The sequence below is a fragment of the Salmo salar genome, chromosome ssa01, assembly GCF_905237065.1.
Source record: "Salmo salar chromosome ssa01, Ssal_v3.1, whole genome shotgun sequence".
Classification (NCBI taxonomy): Eukaryota; Metazoa; Chordata; class Actinopteri; order Salmoniformes; family Salmonidae; genus Salmo; species Salmo salar.
In genome coordinates, this window is record NC_059442.1 from 29,493,755 (window position 1) to 29,515,232 (window position 21,478).

The 21,478-nt window shown below is 44.2% G+C and overlaps 2 protein-coding genes across 7 annotated transcripts in view; one reads left to right on the top strand and one right to left on the bottom strand.

The window, feature by feature from the left end:
• Positions 1 to 12,164, top strand: part of LOC106597151 (inositol-tetrakisphosphate 1-kinase-like) — a 49,652-nt gene extending 37,488 nt beyond the window's left edge. For 4 of the 5 annotated variants that reach the window (XM_014188432.2, XM_014188397.2, XM_014188472.2 and 1 more), the window contains exons 6-11: positions 4,441 to 4,539; positions 5,073 to 5,113; positions 5,674 to 5,839; positions 7,853 to 7,920; positions 8,035 to 8,197; positions 8,809 to 12,164. In XM_014188432.2, coding sequence (XP_014043907.1) covers positions 4,441 to 4,539; positions 5,073 to 5,113; positions 5,674 to 5,839; positions 7,853 to 7,920; positions 8,035 to 8,197; positions 8,809 to 9,143 — 872 coding nt within the window. In that variant the 3' untranslated portion in view covers positions 9,144 to 12,164. The remainder of the gene's footprint in view (positions 1 to 4,440; positions 4,540 to 5,072; positions 5,114 to 5,673; positions 5,840 to 7,852; positions 7,921 to 8,034; positions 8,198 to 8,808) is intronic. The other variant, XR_006769515.1, reaches the window with a different exon arrangement.
• Positions 12,165 to 12,585: 421 nt separating this feature from the next.
• On the bottom strand, positions 12,586 to 21,010 carry LOC106597351 (serine/threonine-protein kinase PLK4). Of its 2 annotated transcripts, none has more exons than XM_014188572.2 (14): positions 20,792 to 21,010; positions 19,937 to 20,032; positions 19,410 to 19,505; positions 19,141 to 19,255; positions 16,304 to 17,282; positions 16,102 to 16,193; positions 15,645 to 15,973; positions 15,427 to 15,531; positions 15,212 to 15,314; positions 14,509 to 14,658; positions 14,135 to 14,363; positions 13,517 to 13,610; positions 13,134 to 13,384; positions 12,586 to 12,970 (listed from the first exon to the last, which is right to left on the bottom strand). In XM_014188572.2, the coding sequence occupies exons 1-14, from the start codon at positions 20,819 to 20,821 to the stop codon at positions 12,871 to 12,873; spliced, it is 2,769 nt and encodes a 922-aa protein (XP_014044047.2). In that variant the 5' UTR covers positions 20,822 to 21,010; the 3' UTR covers positions 12,586 to 12,870. The 2 variants fall into 2 exon arrangements, with proteins under 2 accessions (XP_014044047.2, XP_045572260.1); XM_045716304.1 differs by lacking the exon at positions 20,792 to 21,010 and adding an exon at positions 20,207 to 20,389.
• Between the last annotated feature and the right edge of the window lie 468 nt (positions 21,011 to 21,478).

Below are 21,478 nucleotides of genomic sequence, written 5' to 3' on the forward strand. Positions count from 1 at the left end.
CTACACAGGGGTTGCCTAACTACACAGGGGTTGCCTAACTACACAGGGGTTGCCTAACTACACAGGGGTTAGTCCTCCTGGTCCCATTAGTCTCCTCTACACCACATGACTCATTGTTCCGCTCATCAGCTTTCCAGAGTGTTGTCGAAGTCTGTTTTGGCAGGGCGGTTGTTTACTTTAGGTGGTGGAATCCACTCTTTTCCGTTTAGAAGTCAGCCTTGCTGCCTCTATTTCACTTGGTGTTTGTAAAGATGGCAACAGTCGCCAGGCTGTACAACGTGAAGGATCTGATTCAGGGTGCTCTTCGTCTTGGTATTTCTTTTCCACTTCAAAAGAAAGGGACTGGGACTAGGACACCCTTAAATGAACAGATGTTTTTGTGGGATCAAACTGAACCAGACTCTTGAGGTATTTGTTTAACTGGATTATGGTAGTGCTTTGTTATATGGGGAGTATTTGGTGTCCACATAAATCCTATGTTTTTGTGGTTCAAACGCGACCAACAATAACAAGTGTCCTGCTGATGCAAGAAATCAGTATTTATACAAAGGCTCATCAGATGAAAGAAAAAGAGCTGTGGAGGGACTGCTGAGGACCGCACAGACACATCCAGGCCCATCCCATCCCCAGCACAGAATAGTCAGCATGGGCTGAATAAAAACCACTAAGATGATTGCCTTGCTTACATAAAGACTGCCTTCAAAGCAGTTCACTGTTCCTTTATGGACCTGTTCTGTTGGATTGATCTGATGAAGTTAATCAAGACGTCAGCGTAGGTGCTCTACGACGCCGAGTTGAAGATGTTGTTCTCTCACAAAGATGAATGGATAATTATATTTCTACTGTAAACTCCTTACAGCGGGATTTGGAGAATGATGGGTTTACTTGCAGGGCACACAGAGTTTGAAAACATCCCTGGTTTGGCTCTGAGCAAGGGAATAGAAGAGGAGCTGGTAATGCTAGGAATGTAGCCTTAAATAGCAACATTTAGATTTCAATCTACTGTTAACACTGGACTTGTACCAGTATAGGCCTACTTGGTAATCCTTTGATAATGCTGATAATAACTTTTGCAAAGAAAATGTGAAGGTCAGTTTCACTGGTGGCTGCTTGCCTTTATAGAAAGAGTTCACCAGTGTCCGGTATGAACATTTCAATCAGCCAGGCCTCCTTAAGACTGTCCTGTTTTTTCCCTTAAGGATCAAACCCTATTGATAACATCCTTTTAAGATGAGAATCTCTCATTTTAATTGGGTGTTTTGTCATGGTAGTATTGGGTCTGGTATAGTACTGTCCTACTCCAGATCCCCAAACTCTGAGAGGTTCCACAGCGTCAGGCCAGTCAGTGGTGTATGCTGTCTGCTTCGAGTCGGACTGACGTCCCGTAAACGTCTGCTGAGTGCACACAGTGTTTAGACAGAGGAGGAGATTGATCCCCTGCACTCAGAGCCAAACGGCCAGGGCCAAGCACGACACCAACGCATAACACACAGACCGTGTGCTTCACTCACCATCACCACCATCCTCATATCCCCTCTAGTCTCTCTTTATCTGGGCCTGATGCTTCCAACTGGGCCTTTTTTAGACTTTGTTTTTGCTCAAGTCACGATCCACAGGTATGGGAACATGTGATGGCAGTCTATTTGGATTTAAAGTGAGTTTTTGTTCTCACAATTAAAATACATGTTGGGTCTTTGGATTGTTTTTAAGTGACGTTAGTGCGACATTACTATCCCCTCCCTCCCACAACAACAGCAGTGTGATGGGTAAACCCTCCAGGCCTCTGTCTCACTCATCACGCCACACTCCTAGGCTGCTGACACGTCTCCATTGATAGCCACTGACAGAACAGGAGCACCACAGACGAATACAAGTTAAGGAGCACAGAGTACAATCACATTTATCTTGTATGAACAATCAAGTGGTGATTGTTTGTGCCTAGGTTATTTTTTAATGTTTAGCTACCTTAAAATCAGTCTGAGGGAATTCTATACTTACGCATTTCTTTTAACTTGTGTTCATTAAGTTGATTGTTCTATTGTTATTAAATGTTCTGTTGGTGATTTATTGCTTCCTTTTTGTTGATTATTCTAACAAAAGACAGCCTGTTTTACGGTTTGTTACTATAAGAACCTACCCTATCCGTATTAGGGGATTGTGATTGGCTACATTACATATAGTGCAAATCGCATGCTGAACAACGGGGCCAGCAAAATGGGAAGCGGACCAATGGCTTTGACACCTTGGTGATCCCCCTACTTCCTCCAATCACTCCTCCCCTCCTGAGTCAGCTGCTCATGACTGCCTGGGCGTTCACTCCCTGACTGGTCTGAAGCGCAAGTCATCTTGTGTAGTGTATGTAAAGATGGTGGATAAATGAAGTTGTTTACAGTTGAAAGAAATATAGTTCATTGACTGTGTATGAACCAGAAAAGTGTGAGATTTGTCTCTACCTTTTCTGTCTTTGTTATATGCTCTCCACATCCACAATGTGATCATTGAGCTGTGGGTCTGTGTAGCCTATCTGCGACCACAGCTCAGCAGCATTCAGGGGTGTAGCCACTAGCCAGTGTAATACAGTCCTGTGGGTTTCTCCTGACCTCAGCACAACTCACCGGAAGCACCGACATCACATTGCCCACACAACACAAACACTGTAGTGTTTCTATTGTGTTTTTGTCATCAGCAGCAATATGCCAGCGCTTGGTTTGGCCCGGACACTGATTTTCTGTGTCAAACGAGCTGCCTTATCTCTGATAGCCAGGAAATTACAGCAGCGCCCAGAACTTTAATATAGCAGAGCTCTGGGCTGAGACCATTTAGTCGCATTTTGCGACCCTTTGACTTGGCTGTGCAAGTTAAAACTATGATTTGGTTGAACAGTACACCTAAAATAAGGTGCTTTAATTTCTGCCATGAAAGAGCCTACCCTGCCCCTGCAGTGCCCGTTTTGCCGTGGCCGGCTTCTGTGGCTCACTCCCACTCCCTCTCCCTCCAGCTGTGGACTCTATTAAGAGGGTGAGAGAAATGTGTTATTTCAAAATAAGTTGCTGGTAAAACACTAACACAGTTTTGAAAAGGGGTATGCTGTTTCTAGCTGAAGAGAGGAGGGTTTCATATTATGAACACCTTTTTTTAAATAACGGATATGTCTCTGGTATGTCTGAGATGTGGCTCACGCGAGCCGCACATTGGCCATTTTTAAAATCAGAAAATTCTGGAGGCCTATTTTGACAGAAAAATATAGCAACAATAGCCTAATTGTCAACCCAAATTCATGGCAATCACTGGTTTATGTTGCACATAAAAATACTTCAATCATACATTCCTGCTTGGACATGTTTGACCATTTTTTAAAATTTATTTAATCATACTATAATCACTCCGTAGTATTTTTTTCAATAAAGCACCATGGATGACTTTTTAAAAATGACTCATTTGTTCTATAGCGTTACGCCAGGAGAACATTCTTGGTGCGTCCAAATAATGGACTGGTGCCACCAGGGGAAACGTTAGTCTGGAGCCCTGTATCGGCTTACACGAGGGCAGATTTACTGTGTTCTACCTGCAGGATGTTTGTCCGTCATTTCCTGGGATGGCAGAACCTCTTACTTCAAGTCTTATGAGAGGAGATGGAGAAACAGCCACCGCTGCAGGCCACTATGTAAACAATGAGAATGAAGCTCTGATTCGATTCTCCAAAGTGCTACACAGTCTGTGTGACTAGCACTCCCATCCTGAGTATGTGTACTGTACATGTACTGTATGTACACTTGTCTGGTTTTGGAAGAGCTGTGGACTTGTCCCGTGTATAATGTTGTCTGTCAATCTGTTGTTTTCTGTCTGGTCCTGATCTATGTGTTGTCTGGTGCTGTGGCGTCTCTCTGGGCAGAGCAGGCCAGACAGGGTTGGCAGCTTCCTTGTTTATTTATTTGAACAGGAGCCTGTTCTCCTCTCTACCTCCTCTGCTCCTCCCTCAGGTGGCAGCTGTGTGTTTTAGGGTTCTCTAATCCAGCTGTATAATGGAAGGTAGTGATGACAGGGTACTGACACGCACACAGGTGGTGTGTTTGTGTGTGAGTCTAAAATTGGACGGCCTTCTGCCTCTGTCATCAGATGACAAGTAGCTCTCTTGTCGGTGTTTTGGCTGTATGAATAGGGTATGTTTGGCGTCACAGGTACATTTTTTTTTTTAAACTAGCCATCTCTGAGAGAACACGTCACTCGGTGTGTTTTGAGTTTCTGTGTGCGTGAGAGTCTGTTCTTGGATAGTCAGGCTGAAACAAAGAAGGACTTCTGAATGACATGCTTAGGGATTTTTATCCTTCAACAGATTCACTGATATTAAGATGTGGTTTTCCTTCCTAGTTCCTACTCTCTTACTCATCTCCTTTCCTTCCTCTGTCTCCCCTCCCTCTCTCCATCTCCCTTCCTCACTAGATGAGAGAATCTGCTCTCCCCCGTTCATGGTTCTGAACACAGAGTGTGGTCCAGATACACTGGAGAAGATTGAAAAGCATGGACTCACGTTCCCATTTAGTAAGTCCCTCCCTTTCCTGTTTGATAGAGGAATTGTCACTTGACCCAGATGATTACACAGGGTCCTTCCTCCTCCTCACTTTGTAGGGGTTGACATTAGGAAACAATTTGTAGTGATGGGGAAACTGCCAAACACTCAAAATAAAAAATAAAAAAATGGTTTTAGTATCCACATATTAGCTACACAGCAATTAGTTTGTTATTTATTTTCAGTGTTGAACTATAAATGATATTACTTTTCAGTGTTGAACTATAAATGTCTTGGTTTAACTTCTGGAAGTACATTTTTAGCTTAATTATTTTCAAACCCTCCGCTATTTTTAAGCCACCTTGTATGTCCAATTTACCTAGCTTTCTTGTCTGCAGACAGCCATTTATGGAGAAGGGGTTTTGAAAGTTGTGGTCAGTGTAAAAATAACCCGCTGTCATCTTGTGACGGTCATGTTGTTTCTCAACACGGATGCCATTGGGGAAGTGTGGTTTCCTCACAAACATTTTCAACCTGTTCTTCTTCCTCTCCCTCCATCTCTCAGTTTGCAAAACACGAGTAGCCCACGGAACCAACTCCCACGAGGTAAGAGCCACCAGGGTCATGGTGGGGAAGGGGGATACCTAGTCAGTTGCACAACTGAATGTATTGAACTGAAATGTGTCTTCCTCATTTAACCCAACTCCTCTGAATCAGAGAGGTGCGGGGGGCTGACTTAATCCACATCATCATCATCATCGCCTGGGGAACAGCTGTTGGTTAACTGTGTTGCTCAAGGGCAGAACGGCAGATCTTTTTTTACACCTTGCCGGCTCAGGGATTTGAACCAGACCTTTCGGTTACTAGCCCAACGCTATTAACCGCTAGGCAACCTGCGCTTAGGGTCACAGATTAATCACACCCTCGATCGTTAGCTAAATCCCTGTAATCCATTAGCGTCTCTAACTAGATAATCATTTAACACATCAAACACTCTACAGTTCTCTGTCAGCCCAATCGATAGCCACTTCTCCGTCCGCCCATATGGTCAACATTCATATGTGTGGATGTCATGGAAACCGGTTGGATGGATGTTATGGTACATGAACAAGTTTCTGAATGAAATGAGATGAACTGTATTGATGACCTCTTCTCCCTCTCCACAGATGGCCATCATCTTCAGTGAGGAGGACCTGAAGGATGTGAAGCCTCCGTGTGTGATCCAGAGCTTCATCAACCACAACGCGGTGCTCTACAAGGTGTTTGTGGTGGGGGAGTCCTACACACTGGTGGAGAGACCCTCCCTCAAGAACTTCCCCGCTGGACCAGCAGGTGAGGAGGACCCAGGAGACTGTCTATTTATGGGCACACAGAGTGCCATGCTGAGGAAAGCCTACAGCACTGCTGTCCTAACAGGCCCAATAAAATACCTCATAAAGGCTTTTAAACATCTTTAAGACTGGACTCCCACTCTCTTTAAAAAAAGGGAGTGCAGTGGATTTGGTTGTTTATAAATGTTGGTCAACTTGTTTTTTTCTTTATTTGATTTGATTCTCTAGAGGAAAAGCATGGTGTACAGTCAGACTGATATCTTATTCCTGTCTTGTGTATGGCAACCAGTTGTTTTCGATACCAAACGTCATGAGGCAATCAGAGCATTGATTAGGCTGAAGTAATCTGAATGTGGCCCTTTGCCCTGACAGAATAAGCTGCACCATTTGCATCCACTACAGTAATGCCCTCATGCAAACCAGTCTGGGCTTCAGCGGAACCTTTTACCTTCTGAAAGAGACTAGGATCATCCCTGTGTGCTGCAGCACAGTGAAACATGCAGTAAAGTCCCCCGACCTGCCACACACGCACCACACCTATGCTACTGTATACACAGAGTGCCGTCCAGGGGCGTTGTCCAGGGGCGTTGTCCAGGGGGGTTGTCCAGGGGCGTTGTCCAGGGGGGTTGTCCAGGGGGGTTGTCCAGGGGGGTTGTCCAGGGGCGTTGTCCAGGGGCGTTGTCCGGATTTAAAACAAACCCGCACTATATATAGAGCAGACAAAATGGATTATAAACGAAGGGAGGTAGAGAAGGGAGGACTGGGTTAGGTAAGGAGAGAGGGGTTGGGTGTTTAAGCACCTCAGTGTTGTGAAAGAGGGCCTGGTGTCAGGAGAAGATAAGGTCCCATCCCACCGCCCAAGCTCCCAGCAGAGGTGATATGTGCCTAGGGGTCTTCAGCTTTCCTGGGAATGATTTGTGGAGCTAGCGCTTCCAGTGTTACCACACCCTGGTAGTCCGAGGCCCTGGGCTCGTTTCGGACAAAGTCCTGCTTTACTTCCATCCTTCCTCACCCTCTCCTTCTTTATAAAGCCATCGCTTGGTGTTAATGATTACAAATGTGTGCCTTGTAGCGAGGTTCTAACAAGACAAATGGATTGCTCCCTTTACATTGGGTAGGGCTGGAAATCAATCTGTCTGTTTTTGCTTGAGGGAAATCCCTGCGCTGAGTCAGACCAAATGACCAGCTACATGACTGGTAATGGGGATATACGTTGTGTACAAAACATTCTTGATACACACAGGAAGCTGTTGAGCAAAACCCAGAAGCATTGCAGTTTGAAGTGGATTTAAAAAGTGACCTCAATTAGGGTTCATAGCTGTCACCCGGTCAGTCTGTCATGGAACGAGTCCTTAACGTTTAGTACACTCAGTTTATTAAGGCCATTGAAATTGAGTTATGTATGACCATTACAAGTAGGAGTTGTGTGCCTAACAGATGTCTTTTTTTGACAGACATTGAGTTTATTTTCATGTTAAATTATCCAAATTTCATCATTAGGTTTTACTTTGGCTTTAGTGTTTTGTTTTTATAATGATTAGAGATGGTTAAGATAATTGAGCAGCACATGTGGATACATATCCACTGTCTATATCAACCAATGTGAGGAATAAATGGATCTTGCATGCTTGTTGGAGGGAATAGAGCACTCCTCTAACACTCAAACAAAAATATTATTCATGGGATTTCCGGTAAAGTAATCTTAAGGACAAATGCTTTCAAGGCCAACGGCAGCTAATATACGCAGGCCTAGAATGTATTTTATGTTAACATCACTGTCATTTTTTTATTCCGCGGTATCTTCCTGTTAGTGATACTGGTACCACTTCATTCATTGTTTATGGCTGCTCCCGTGCCTTTGGTTTCCATCAACCAGTGGACTTTGCTGGACATTTGTCGCTCAAATGAGTTTTTGCTACCTCCTAGTGCCTGAGATGAGAACTGTACAGCCATAACAAATAGTTCAGTAATGTAACGTGTCATCTGACTAAAGTGCATGTTTTCTCCATTACAGACAGAAAAGCAATTTTCTTCAACAGTCATAATGTATCAAAGCCAGAGTCCTCTTCAGACCTGACCTCTGTAAGTGCAATACATTAACATCATGAAATTCATATCACCTATATCTGTTTAAAACCAGTGTTATTAAATGCCCCTAGTTCATTAAACTCAGACTTAGTTTTCTTCCTGCCACAGAGGGACAACGTGGAGGGGGTGTCCCAGCCACCCAGTGATGATGTCATCAGAGAGCTGTCCAGGTCCTTGCGACAGGCGCTGGGCGTGTCCTTGTTTGGCATCGACGTCATCATCAACAACCTCACGGGCCAACACGCCGTCATCGACATCAATGCATTCCCTGGTCAGTGGTTTGTTCCTCTGCCGTAGGGAATAGGAGTAGATGTGTGTTTCTGTTCAAGTCTACGATGGATGGGCATTCATACTACCTGTGTAGCCGTACAACTCAGTTTTACCATCTCTACCAGTATGTCATTTCAAATCTTTGAGAGATTGCTTTAAGGCATTGCTAGCCTGCGTGACATGGCCTTGCTTGGAGACAGAGACTAGGTGTCTCGGAGAGAGTAAGCTCAACAATGATGTCATCAGCAGTCTTAAATGAGCATTGAGCACGCTCAGAGGCGAGTCTAGCATGCCTCTCTTGACTAGGGCCGTCGCTATGGTAACACTGTTCTCGGGTTGCACTCTGTTGCCACCTTTGACGGTTGGAGTGTGAGGAGAATGGTACTGAGCTAATCCCTACTCTCACAAACATTCACCCTTTGTGCTTTAAGGACAGAAGCTAGGCAGTCAAAATACAAGCAAGAAGTCCTAAAATAACTACCAGACAATTTTATTCTTTAGTCTTTCATTCATTTACCTCTACTGTACTGTTACCATCAGCTGCCCTCTGTATTGGAGGTGGGATATAAGCATCGGTAAGCCATGTCTCAAGGCTCACCCTCTTCTCTCCAGGTTACGAGGGTGTCCCAGAGTTCTTCAACAACCTCCTGACCCACATCACCAGTGTGCTTCAGGCTCACTCCCCTGACAGCCCCCCAGCCAGCGGGCAGCCCAAAAGCCTGGCATCCAGCCATACCCCCAGCGCTACGGTGCCCACAGCCCCGACCCCGGACTCCCCAGGTTGCTGCAGCATGCTGGGGAAAGAGGCCAGCAGCAGCCCCTGGATCGTGGAGGGGGATGGGAACCTGAAGGGCCCCCGCCAGAGACTGGGCTGTAACTCAGCCATGTCCCCCAACTTCCAGCAACACTGTGTGTCCACGATAGCCACCAAGGCTTCCTCCCAATGACTGCCATCCTCTTCCCCCTTAGCCCCCACCCTGTTCTAACCGCGAACAAAAACAGATGATGATAATGGTGACGATAATGAATAATAATCATAATAATTATGATATTAACTATAATATATCTGTAATCTAAAACCAACTTTTTTCTATGTAGATCTTGATGGTGATTGGGTCTTTGATCTTTTCTTTTCTGCCTTTTGGAATTTTTTTTGTTTGGTTTAATAAGACTTACAGTAATGTGAACTTTTGGGAACTCTGCTTGCTTAATTGCTGATTTTAGTTTCTCTCTGTGAAATCTCTGAAGTGGTCCACATGAGGTGGTTGGGGGACTAGCCATGTCTGACCTTTGACTGCAGCGGTAAAGAAAAGGGCAAATAAACATATGCTCCAGGCACACAGACACATTTCCTGCATTTAAACTCACTAGTGATGTGTGTCTGAATGCCACTCTGTCATGTGTGGTTAGGGTAGAAGGGATGTATGGCTAGAGGATGGTCTGTATTCTAATACTCCTCCACTGGTTTGGACCAGCTGCCTGTGCTAACTGTCTTAAAGCAGAAGAGCCCACTCTGTCATTTCCAAAGTTGCAAGAAAGTCATTGGGATCTTGGTGGACATTAGATTAGGGCTGGGCGATATCTATCGTCTTTTAATATCTATCCTCATACCGGTATGGATCCTCATACCGGTATGGATCCTCGTACCGGTATGGATCCTCGTACCAGTATGGATTTTTACAAAACCGTCTAACACGTCAAACTCGTTCTACGGAGAGCCGAGTGTCTGCAGGTTTTCGCTCCTCCCTTGTACTTGATTGATGAATTAAGGTCACTGATTAGTAGTGGGGTGGCAGGTAGCCTAGTGGTTAGAGCGTTGGGTCAGTAACCGAAAGGTTGCTGGATTGAATCCCCGAGCTGACAAGGTAAAAATCTGTCATTCTGCCCCTGAGCAGGGCTGTTAATTCACTGTTCCCCGGGCGCCAAACACATGGATGTCGATTAAGTCAGCCCCCCGCACCTCTCTGATTCAGAGGGGTTGGGTTAAATGTGGAAGACACATTTCAGTTGAAGGTATTCAGTTGTACAACTGACTAGGTATCCCCCTTTCCCCTAGTAAGGAACTCCCCTCACCTGGTTTTCTAGGTCTTCATTGAAAGGAAAAACCAAAAGCCGGCAGACATTTGGCCCTCTGTGGAATGAGTTTGACACCCAGGGTCTATAACGAGCTGTTGATACAGTGCTATATAAATGAAAGGTTGGACTACTTCACTGTCAGTGTCTTCCTAGTTTGGTTGTGTATATAACAATCAGCATGGAGAAAGGTATTTGTTGGTTGCCATCCTAGGGTCATGCACTACTCATAAAACATATTCAGAACTTTCATTATCCAGAAACTAAAATTCTGCCAAATACTGCCAAACCATCCAAATCGGGAAAGATATTGTGATAATATATATTGGCCAAATTGCCCAGCCCTACATTAGATACAATTTACATTGAGTGCTGTTTACTTTCCTGTGTGCCATCTTATTGGCAAGGCTCTTGTCATGTCAATTTCATAGTCTTCACAACTACAGAAAACAGAAAATATTTTATTTATATCAAGATATATGTAGCACGAAAGTCTGAAAATGCCTGAATAATCCTTTTGATCACACCTGATTTATAAACATTTATCAGCAGTAAAAGGGGGAAAAAGAAATCTCTGTTCATGTGACCAAGTTAAATATGGAATGTTTATAAAGGCCTTTGAGTGTTTATGGCAGATGTGGTTGAGGTTTATACAGGTGTTTTATGCAAGTACTAAGAAGTCCATGTCCCTGCTTCTCAACTTGATTTGCGTTCCTCCAGCTGAAAGATCAGGATCACATTCCGTTTGTATATGTGGGTGTTTTCGAGAAGAATTCCAGAATTCCAATGCTTTAGTGAAAATGACCTGACTGTCAGACAGTACTGTTTTATGGACTTGAAATGACTGGACACAGGAAACTCTCCCTCCATTACGACTCAATGGAACGTCTGGGCCTCTTTAAAAACGGTATGTTCAATTGGTATTGAACACACTAAATCGGCAAGTTTATTTTTGTGACCATTAAATTAATTGTTTCTTGATTACAATGCTAAGGATTTTTTTGTTTGTTTTTACTTTCAGCCTTATTGACGGCAGACTCCTGGCACCTATTAAACAGTGAAACATCCTGTAGTCCACCTGCTGTGCTCTCTTGTATAGCTGGTATCGACAGACGCCAAACTCCCTGTATGAATCCTATTGTCCAGCTGCTGTGTCCTTTTGAGGTGGCACAAAATTAGGTTAAAATAGAGAGAACATCTAATTTGCTCCTAATGTTCACTGTGAGAGAACCATTTAGTTTGTACTTCTATTTGACTGAAATGTACATGTTAACATCTGTCATGATTTCCTAAGAACAATTTATTTAGCGATTTTATGGGGGGAAATTATTTTTTTATTAAATGGAGAGTGAGCGAGTTGAACAAACAATGGATGTTTGTCAGACGAGTAGTGAAGTAGTTGGTTGGCAAATGAAACTATCTTCAGAACTTCAAGGAGACCGAGCAGCTTAGTTGCCTGTCTTCACCCTTAGTAAGCATCCAGTTGAAGTGCAAGGAAAAGAGTACAGGGCTGCCAACTCAATGTAAAAACAATAGGACATTTACTTGAGCACAGGCTCTTAGTCCTTCAGCATGTACGTAGAATAAGTAGGCTGGCAAACTGAATCGACACAGAGGTTACTTAGCCCCAATGGCCTAGTGACAATGACTGACAATCTAAACGGTTTAGCCATTCCACCTGCAGCCCTCCGGGACTAGCAATGCTCCTGCAGCCTTTCCTAGTGAAGGACACAGATCTTCAACCCTGTAAACAGTGACCAAGGAGAGGATGTCTTAACCAAGCCATGCCCAGTATGTTGTGAAAACACTGACATATCTGTACACAACTATACTGTGTCTCGCATTGTTTTTCATTGTGCTTCTAAATGGGAAATAAATATTACCCCTACTTACAACCTTTATCATTTTTTTCACCCTGACAATGTAATTTGTGCTTCCACCTGAATGTTGTATATGTTCTTTAAAGAAACTAATTCTAAACAATGACTTTTTTTATTAAATGGCTACACGAACAGGGGAAAAATATCCCCCCCCCCTTTTTAAAAAACCAATATCCATGTGAGAAATTGCCATTACTATTCCAGTGCTTCAGCCCAGATAATGACAAACAAATGTCTAAGTTATTAAATTAATTCCCACAATGTTGTATTGGGTTTCTCACACGTGATAGGCCTCATGTTCTGCATATCAATACCATACAGCAGTAAGGAATGCTAACGCAACAGCTCATCCTTTAATATTTTACTTTGTTGTAAACATTTACCCATTCATGCTGTAGCAAAAGTGAGAAAGAACAAAAGAGCCCTGAACTCCACCCAGCCTGCAGATGTTTATTGCTTCAGCTTTTATGCATTGACATTTCATGGAGATTATGGTTTGACAACGTAGAAAATTACAAAAGACTCAAGTTTACATACACATACAAGATTATACTGTACAACATGGGCACTTTATAAAATATATATTTTCATAATTTTGTCATCTGTACATAAAAACAATATTTACAAGCACACTTGAGAGGTATGTATGTCACGGTATAAAGCCTATAATAGTGTCTCCTCCCTGCAACAGCATTGTACTATGCTGCTGAGGTTGTTTGATTCAGCGGCGTGCTGCTGGACTGGCTAACAGGCCCAGGATGGTGGAGAGACAGTGCAGCTTCTCCTTCACAAGCTCTGGCAACTTCTCATTCTCTTTGTACCTGGAGCAACAAGCAGGAACATGTCAGCAAAAAGAGGTTGACAACTACCATTCCATATCAAAATGACAAAAGATGGACATTGACATAGCACTGTATGAAAGGGTGGTGAAGCCATGGGACAGTTTATTGTAAGTGTTATCGGTGCTGTGTAAGTGTTCAGTACCTGGTGGTTCGTCCCTCTGGGGACGTGTAGGTAATACAAGAGACCCCTGCCTGCACCACCAGCTGGGAGCCATCGTTGAACTGCACCCACACCTCTCCACTAGTCAGCTGTGATGCCCAACCAATGTTTGGCACAAAGACAGACTTGAGCACTTTCCCTGTGTTGGTTGTGTGGTCTTGTTTGACCGACAGTGGAGAGCAGTTTTTGTTCACGCTAGCCGAGGTGAAGTCAGACCCATCATAGGAGATCATCTGAAGATTAGAGAAGAGAAAAAGATTAAAAAAAAAAATATATATATATATATATATCTTACACTTCCTAAATAAAAATGGATGGAATAAATAGCTTAGTTGATAGAATGAAATGTGTCAGGAGAAACTCACAGAGGGAGTAATGTGTGGGTGCTTGGGTGGTGATGCCACATTTACAGGGGCATCACCACCCAAGGGGCAGGGAGAGTCTGGGTTGGCAGGTCTCCTGGGAGGGATAAACAGAGGCGCAAGATTAGTGACAAGGACTGGGACTGACAGGAGACTGGATATCTCAACAACCTGTTTGGAGGCAAGTATGACTGACTGATTAGAACTGAAATAGTGTCTGCATTCTGCAACATGGTGCTTTCTTTAAAGGGAAATGTCAAAAGAATGTAGCTTCATATTCATCACCACAACATATGTGAAAATGGCACGTTTCTATGTTTTGTAGTAAAAAAAGATGAGGGAGATAAGTGTTTCCAATGACATCAATGAGCATCATGTGATTTTAACCAATTATGAGAAGGCATTTCCTACTAATTGTCTAATTGGTTGATGATGTCATTGGAAACACTTATCTTCCTCTCTTTTTTACTACAAAACAGAAATGCACCATTTTCACATATGTTGATGTTGGGGTGGTGCTGGAGATCAACATTAAGTTGAACATTTTAGAAATGTCCCTTTAAGTGCTTCCAAACGTGACAATGTCCAGCATTAACAGACAGTCATGGCTCTCTTGCTCACCGGCCGATGGTGATGGGGAAGAAGGGAGTGCTCTTGGCACAGCGCTGCTCCTCTGCAGTGATTGCCGTCTCTAGAGACAGACACATGCTGTGGCCCTCGTCAGACAGCTTCACGTACAGCCTGCTCTCTGGGCTGAGGCCACTCAGACCCACCTCTCCCTTCACTGTGTACGACTTCCCACTCTTCTCCACCACACGGACCAGCTCTGACGTCTTGTGGGTTTTTGCTCCTGTCACAGCATACAGGGGGACCACAGGTCAGGATGATTTAGTTTAACTGTGCAACAATAACGTTTCAATCTCAGAAGGAAAATACACCTTATCCTTCAACGTCATTATGTTTCATATAATTAATGCTTTCTACATGATCCTCACCATCGTAGAAGCACATCTCCAGGTCTGCATTGGGGGAGTTCTCCATCAGCATACACTTGCCATACTTGGTATAGAGGGTGACTTTGGGAGTCTTGGATTTCACCAGCTGCACAAACTTGGAGGCATACTGGTATTTCTTCCAGTACTTCTCTATTGAGGACAAACAGAGGACAAAGGTTAGTTGAAATCAGATTTCCAACACATTTATCGAATTGTGGTTTTACATCTTTTGTATTTTACCCCCTTTTCGATCTTGTCTCATCGCTGCAACTCTCCAACGGGCTCGGGAGAGGCATGCGTCCTCCGAAACATGACCCGCCTAACCGCGCTCCTTAACACCCGCCAGCTTAACCCAGAAGCCAGCCGCACCAATGTGTCGGAGGAAACACAGTTCAACTGGAGACCGGGGTCAGCCCGCAGGCCCCGCCACAAGGAGTCACTAGAGCACGATGAGCCAAGTAAAGCCTCACCTGCCAAACCCTCCCCCAACCCGGACGACGCTGGGCCAATTGTGCGCCGTCCTATGGGACTCCCGGCCAAGGCCGGTTGTGGCACAGCCCAGGAATGAACCCGGGTCTGTAGTAATGGATCTAGCACTGCATACGATGCAGTGCCTTAAACTGGTCTGCCACTCGGGAGACCCCAAATTGTGGTTTTTAAATCATGTCACTGCGAGACGTCACTGTTTGGTATTGAGGTGTACCCGGTAGGTCCTCATAGCTGCAGATCAAGATGTCTTCAGGGGGAGCAGGGGGGCGGTCTAGCACAGGAAAACCCTTCCCCTCATTGGGCTGGTAAATAGTGACCTACAAGATCATGGTCAAAGGGTGACATTAGTGTTTTGCCATTATTTCACAGACATACCATGATACATCTTCTCTGAAGGTTATGAAGTGTTGTGTTTTTCCTGAAACTCACCATCAAACCATCACAGGATATCCTGAGGACCTCTTTGCCCCTCTCCTGGGGGCCCTGGCCCTTGAGCAGCTCCATACACACCTCTCCTGTATCCAGAATGCTCACCTGGGGAGAAGGAGACAGAAACTACAGGTGTAGGGCAGGCAGACATAGCACTGTCATTGAAAGCAGATCAATTGAATAGACAGGGGGATAACTAGGGTGTATGTCTGTCTTACCACAGCGTTTTTAGTCTTCTGTCTGATGCATTTCAGTCTTGAGGCACACAAAGGAGGGAGCACATTTCTCAGGGACTTTTTCTCCTTTTCTACACTTGGTTTGGACAGACTCTGCAGCTCTTCCCCATGACCGGGTTGCCCATTCTCCCTGTAGGAATCAGTGTTTGAGGTGTGGTGGAGGTGGTGCTGGTTGTGGTGGAGGTGAGGACTGGTGCCTCTGCCTGCCGGTTTGTCACTCCAGGTGTTGTGTACACCTAGAGGCTCCCTGCCACTATGGAAACTGCCACTGCTGCTGTGAGAGGTGACATCCGTGGGCCTCGGAAACGGGCCTGGTGAGGCAGGATGAACAAACAATGCGGTCAAGCTTGTGAGAAAAATCTTGATTTTAGAGCTTTTAAATCTTTACATTGGGATATAAGATTAAGATACAGCAAAGAAACAAGTAGGTGTACTATACCTTCTTTACTGAGCCAATTCTGTACACCTTCTGACTCTTGTAACTGCAGGTTTAGTGGATGTGGTGGCTGTATGGAATATGAACATCCTGAGCTGAGGAAATAAAGGGGTACATACATGTATCAGTTAGTCAGACAGACGCAGCCATCTTAATAAAAAAAATTACATTCTATTAATTACATCACACTGGAGTCACATCTTACCTGGCTGTCTGTTTGACAGGCACTGATGGGAGCCTTCCATGCTCTGCGAAGGGTTGTGGAGTGTCCTTGTAGCTGGAGGACATGGGAAAGGCCCGTCTCTCCAACCCAGTCAGCATCTCCTCAGAGTGGCATCTCTCCAGCTCTGCCTGCCCCATCCCCTGGGCTGGAATGACAGAGGAGCTAGACCGGTCTGAGGAGTGAGTCCTCCGTAGGTACCGGGAGTGAGGCCGTCCACTCTCCCCGCCCAGAACTGCCCTGCTCCTCCCTACTCTGTCGGAGTGCTGCTGCCACTGCTCAACCCCCTCAAAGCAGGCGCTGCTTGGCGGCCGGGGCAGTGTGGGGATAGGTGCCATGCGGTTGGGCAGGGCAGGTCCGATCACATGCCTGGCTGCTCTCCTCTGGAGACGGCTGCTGCCTGAGGTGGATGAAGTGCAGGCTGTAGAGATGGTGGCGATGCCGCTGTCCATGGAGCCTGGCTCACCAAGGCTCAGCTCCTTGGTCCTGGCAAGCAGGCTTTGGGTCATGAAGGGGTGGTCCAGCACAGCAGACAGGCTGGGCCGCTGCGCAGGGTCCTTCCTCAGCAGCTGGCGGATCAGGTCCTGGGCCTCCTGGGACACATGGCTGGGCATGTCATACTCCCCCAGAACCACCTTGTTGAGGGTGTGCTTCACCGTGTCTGTGTCAAATGGGGGCCGGCCCATCAGGAAGGCGTAGAACATGCAGCCCAGAGACCAGACATCAGACTCCAGGCCGTGGGCACTGTGGGTGGCCACCTCTGGGGAGATGTAGTTGGGTGTGCCACACATGGTGAAGTGCTTCTCGCTGGGGAGCTTCAGCTGGGTGGCCAGGCCAAAGTCAGCTATTTTAAGGTTCATATTGCTCGTTAGCAGCAGGTTGGACAAGGTCAGGTCCCGATGCATGATGCCATGTGTATGCAAGTACAGCATACCTTTCACTATTTGATGCATGAAGTGCTGTGCTGTAACGTGAAAAAAACCCAAATGAAAACAACTGTTATAAAAGGAAATGAGGACAAGTGTCAAGACATGTTAAAGTAGATTTCATATGTTACTGATGCACTCTAGGGTTGGGCGGTATCCAGATTGTCATACCGTTTCAGTACCATACCAGGGTAGGGCTGGGCAATATATCAAATTCATTTGATTAATTCTAATTTATGTTTTTGAGCAATATTCCAAATGCCTGAATTGTAGAATCAAGTTTTTTTGTAAATACATTTTTTTATCAGCGTTTATGTCCACTTTTTGGTCTTGTCTCGTTCGCTCCATCTGTGCTGTGCACCTTCCCATTTACACCAGAGATTAGTGTATATAATGACGAGATGCTCGTGTTTCCGCCCTAACAATGAGAGGCGTTTTCCCAAAGGCGGGAAGGCAGGCGACAAGCTTAGCATAGAAACGCACTGGGCTTATTTTTGACAGATTCTGGTGAGTGAAACCTCTCGCTTCTCCTCTTTCTCCCAAGCCCCTCCCCCTACCACTCACAACAAAGATGAGAGATCACTTCTTCCTCTCTGACAAAACGGTTTCAACTCGCTATTTGCATTTGAGGTTGGGTCCAACAGAATCGGTCATATGGACACCGAAACACACAGAGACATAATTTTACTGTAATAGAGGAGAAGTTAACCTTTCAAACCATACCATGTTTATGTTTCAACTCCTCAAATTTTGAGCAGAGCAGACACTAATAAAACATATGTACCAATGAACAATCATTCTGGAAAATGTATGCTCAGTTTGTCGCGCGTGATCCAAATTGGCTAAACTTGAAATATAAATATTAGCTGGCTACTCACTAGCACATGGGCTTGTGCTTGAGCGATTGTTTATGAGACTGGTGTTAATTTTCTATTATTCCTGCCACATTATTAGTGAATGTGCATTATGCATGGTTCTGGTAAAATGTTTACAAAAATTGCATTTTTATAGACAGACCTGAAAGCCAGACGAATTATAATATTTTTTTCAAAGTTATTAGTGGGTCTTATGGTTGTGGAAGGAATATATTCAGCCTAGGTATAATTACACAAGCTCTGAATTCATTAGATTATTGCTGACTGTTTTAAAATGCAGTGGGTTTGAACTTTAAATTGTACAACAGCTTATTTAAAGAAGAAATAGAGATGTTTTAGGGCATATCACCCAGCCCTAAACCGGGGGATAGGGTATTACCGAATGTGCACACAAGGGGCAATTTTGTTTTTTAATTATGTAAAAAAAAAGGATTTTTTAAAGAGCTTGGCGCACAAAACAATTTAGGCAACAGGGATCTTGATCCAGGAGGGAATTGAATGTCTCTGCTGTAACCAAGAAGCTTGATCTGGACATCTAGCCACTTAGCTGTATATAATCAATTTTACACATCTTACATGCTGACCACACCGCTCGCGTTGCAAAATAAATGTAAACATACATGTTATTCAATTATTGCACTCACACTGCTCGCGTGCGCAAACGCGCTAAATGCGTTGCCAAGCGCTAAAATAGAAGTCAGTTCTATTTGTGACGCTGAACGCGGTGCAAGTCCTGCCTCTCCCATCTCCTCGTTGGTTTATAGAAGCAGATACCCACATGCCATCTCCTCATTGGTTATACCCACGTGGGTGATTGAAAGAGGAACTGAGTTTGGTCGGTCGTCATGGTAACTAAGAAAGTTAGATGCCAATCACCATATAAAGTCCAAAGAAGAAAAAGCCTGGGAGGAGGAGAGATGACTAGAAACAATTCGGTTGACCGTTTTATGTGTGGATCAATTGTCGGAGTAGAGGACCTTGTCTATAGAGGACCGTTTATACCCCGGTAAATGAGACTGACCATCATCCTCTGAGAAGGGCATCTTCCTGTCTTTCAGGTATCGACTCATCTCTCCATTATGGCACATCTCCAACACCAAGTACACATAGTTACTGTCTTCAAAGTAGTTGTACAGCTGCAAAATAGCAAAATTACAAGCCGAAATGTTATATCAGGGTTAACACAGTTATGTAAATTAGTAAATAAGACCTTATTAAAGTAGCACCAATTTCAGCACGACAATGATCAGATATACCAAAACACGTCCAACAAAGTTCAACCATGCTTACCTCTAGTATTGATGGATGCTTCAATCGACACTGAATCTCCACTTCGTTATTCACGCGCTGGACCATACCAGATTTGTGCATGGCTTTTTTGTCAATCTGAACAGAGAGGGGAATGATAGAGATAATTATACAGTGAGCATTATAATACACTGCTTTAGTCTTGTGGTAAACAAACGATCGGTCTTCCACAAAGAGAGTGAGAGCTATCCAGAAACAGAACAGACTGTCTAGACTTCCAACAGTCCACAGGTGACCCCTGGGAGGGGGGCTTAGGAAAAATACAAGACTCTGCTAAACACCACCTGGTAGTGAGATGGTGATGATGAGTGGATAAGTCTTCACTGTGTAGGCAGTCAATATTTCTAAACCGGTGATTTGTTTGCTTGCACTTGACAAAAAACACTTTGTGCTGATGAGTTCTTACGTGTTTTTACCATATGACACAGGAACAGCATGAAACAAGCTTACATCATAAAACTAATTGGATGTGGACTGTATAGCAACTTTAAAAAATGGTAAGTTCTTACCATTTTGATCGCCACCTCCAAGCCAGTGTTCACTGACTTTGCCCGGTAAACACATGCAAAGGAGCCTTTACCAAGGAGGGTGAGAACATTGAAATCCTGAAAAAGAGAATGAAAACATTCACATATATGCAATATATTCATCCAAAATCAATAAGCTAATATTTACATTACAACAAATAGGACTAGAATAGGTCCTATAGCTAGGCCTATGTCCAACAAATGGATTTGCCTGTAAGCTGTTTTTGACAGAGGATGATTCTGATGTGATACCTCAATCTTTAGCTCCCCAGCTGTAAATACGATTCTCTCCTCATCTTCACTGACTTTGCAATTAGTTGTCAGGTTTTGAAATAAATAATTAAAAACTTTGTCGAACATCTTCTCTCTGATATGTGTCATGTAGCCGACTAGACATACAGTGACTGAGTACTAGACTACAACAACTGTGGCTAATGTTAACGTTACCATTTGGTCGTTATGGCTAGCCAACCGTCAGAAGTAAAACATCACAACACCTGTCTCTGTCATATAGCCAACCAAAACCTTTAATTATCCCGGCTCTCTTCCCGCTAATGAGCAGGCGTTGTGGTACCGGTCACCTGGCAACAATAAACAGTTGCGGTAAATCGCAGGGGACTTGTCTCAGTCAAAATAGTCAACAACAACTCGGCTGTAGTAGCCAGTGCTACTAGTTTTAGCCACCAGCTAGCTAAATAAAAGTTACTCTTCTGCGTTGCTGACTACGAATTATGCAAAGTTGGTAACGTTTGTAGACAACTGACGTTCGCTTGCTAGTTAATTGTACAGTATTAGCTGCGGGTTAGCCAGCTAACGTTAGCTAGGTCGACAACTCACCTCGATTTTATCGCCGATTGAAACACTCATCTTGCTTCTTATTTGTCTTCCCAATCGATACAAAATTATTATTCAAAACATGTTCATACAGGTAAACTCATCAGCGGCCATAAACGACCTTTGATAAAACAGATGAATGTTGCCCCTCCAAAACTTTCGTATTTCTTCCATTTTGAAAATATCCGCCCGTTACCCTCGTGGTCACGTGACTATATACGTCATATGGCAACAAGTACATGTTGCCTCAAGCTAAGGAGAGCTTTTCAGGAACAAAAAGCACTAGATGCCTTAAAATAACATTGGGTCCTCCTTCTGTAAAAACAACTGTCTCATCTAGTAACTTGACATTTAAAGTTGCTTTGTAGCATAATAGTCTTAAATAAGATGAAGATCATTGTGTACACTTTTTTAGCACTTTAGTCAAATACATTTATATTTTTTATTTAACCTTTATTTAACTAGGCAAGTCAGTTAAGAACAAATTCTTATTTACAATGACGCTAACCCGGACGACGCTGGGCCAATTGTGCACCGCTCTATGGGACTCCCAATTACAGCCGGTTGTGATACAGCCTGGAATCGAACCAGGGGTCTGTAGTGACACCTCTAGCACTGAGGTGCATTGCCTTAGACCGCTGTGCCTCTTGGGAATGAAATAGTACAATGTTTGTCTTAAAGACAAATAAT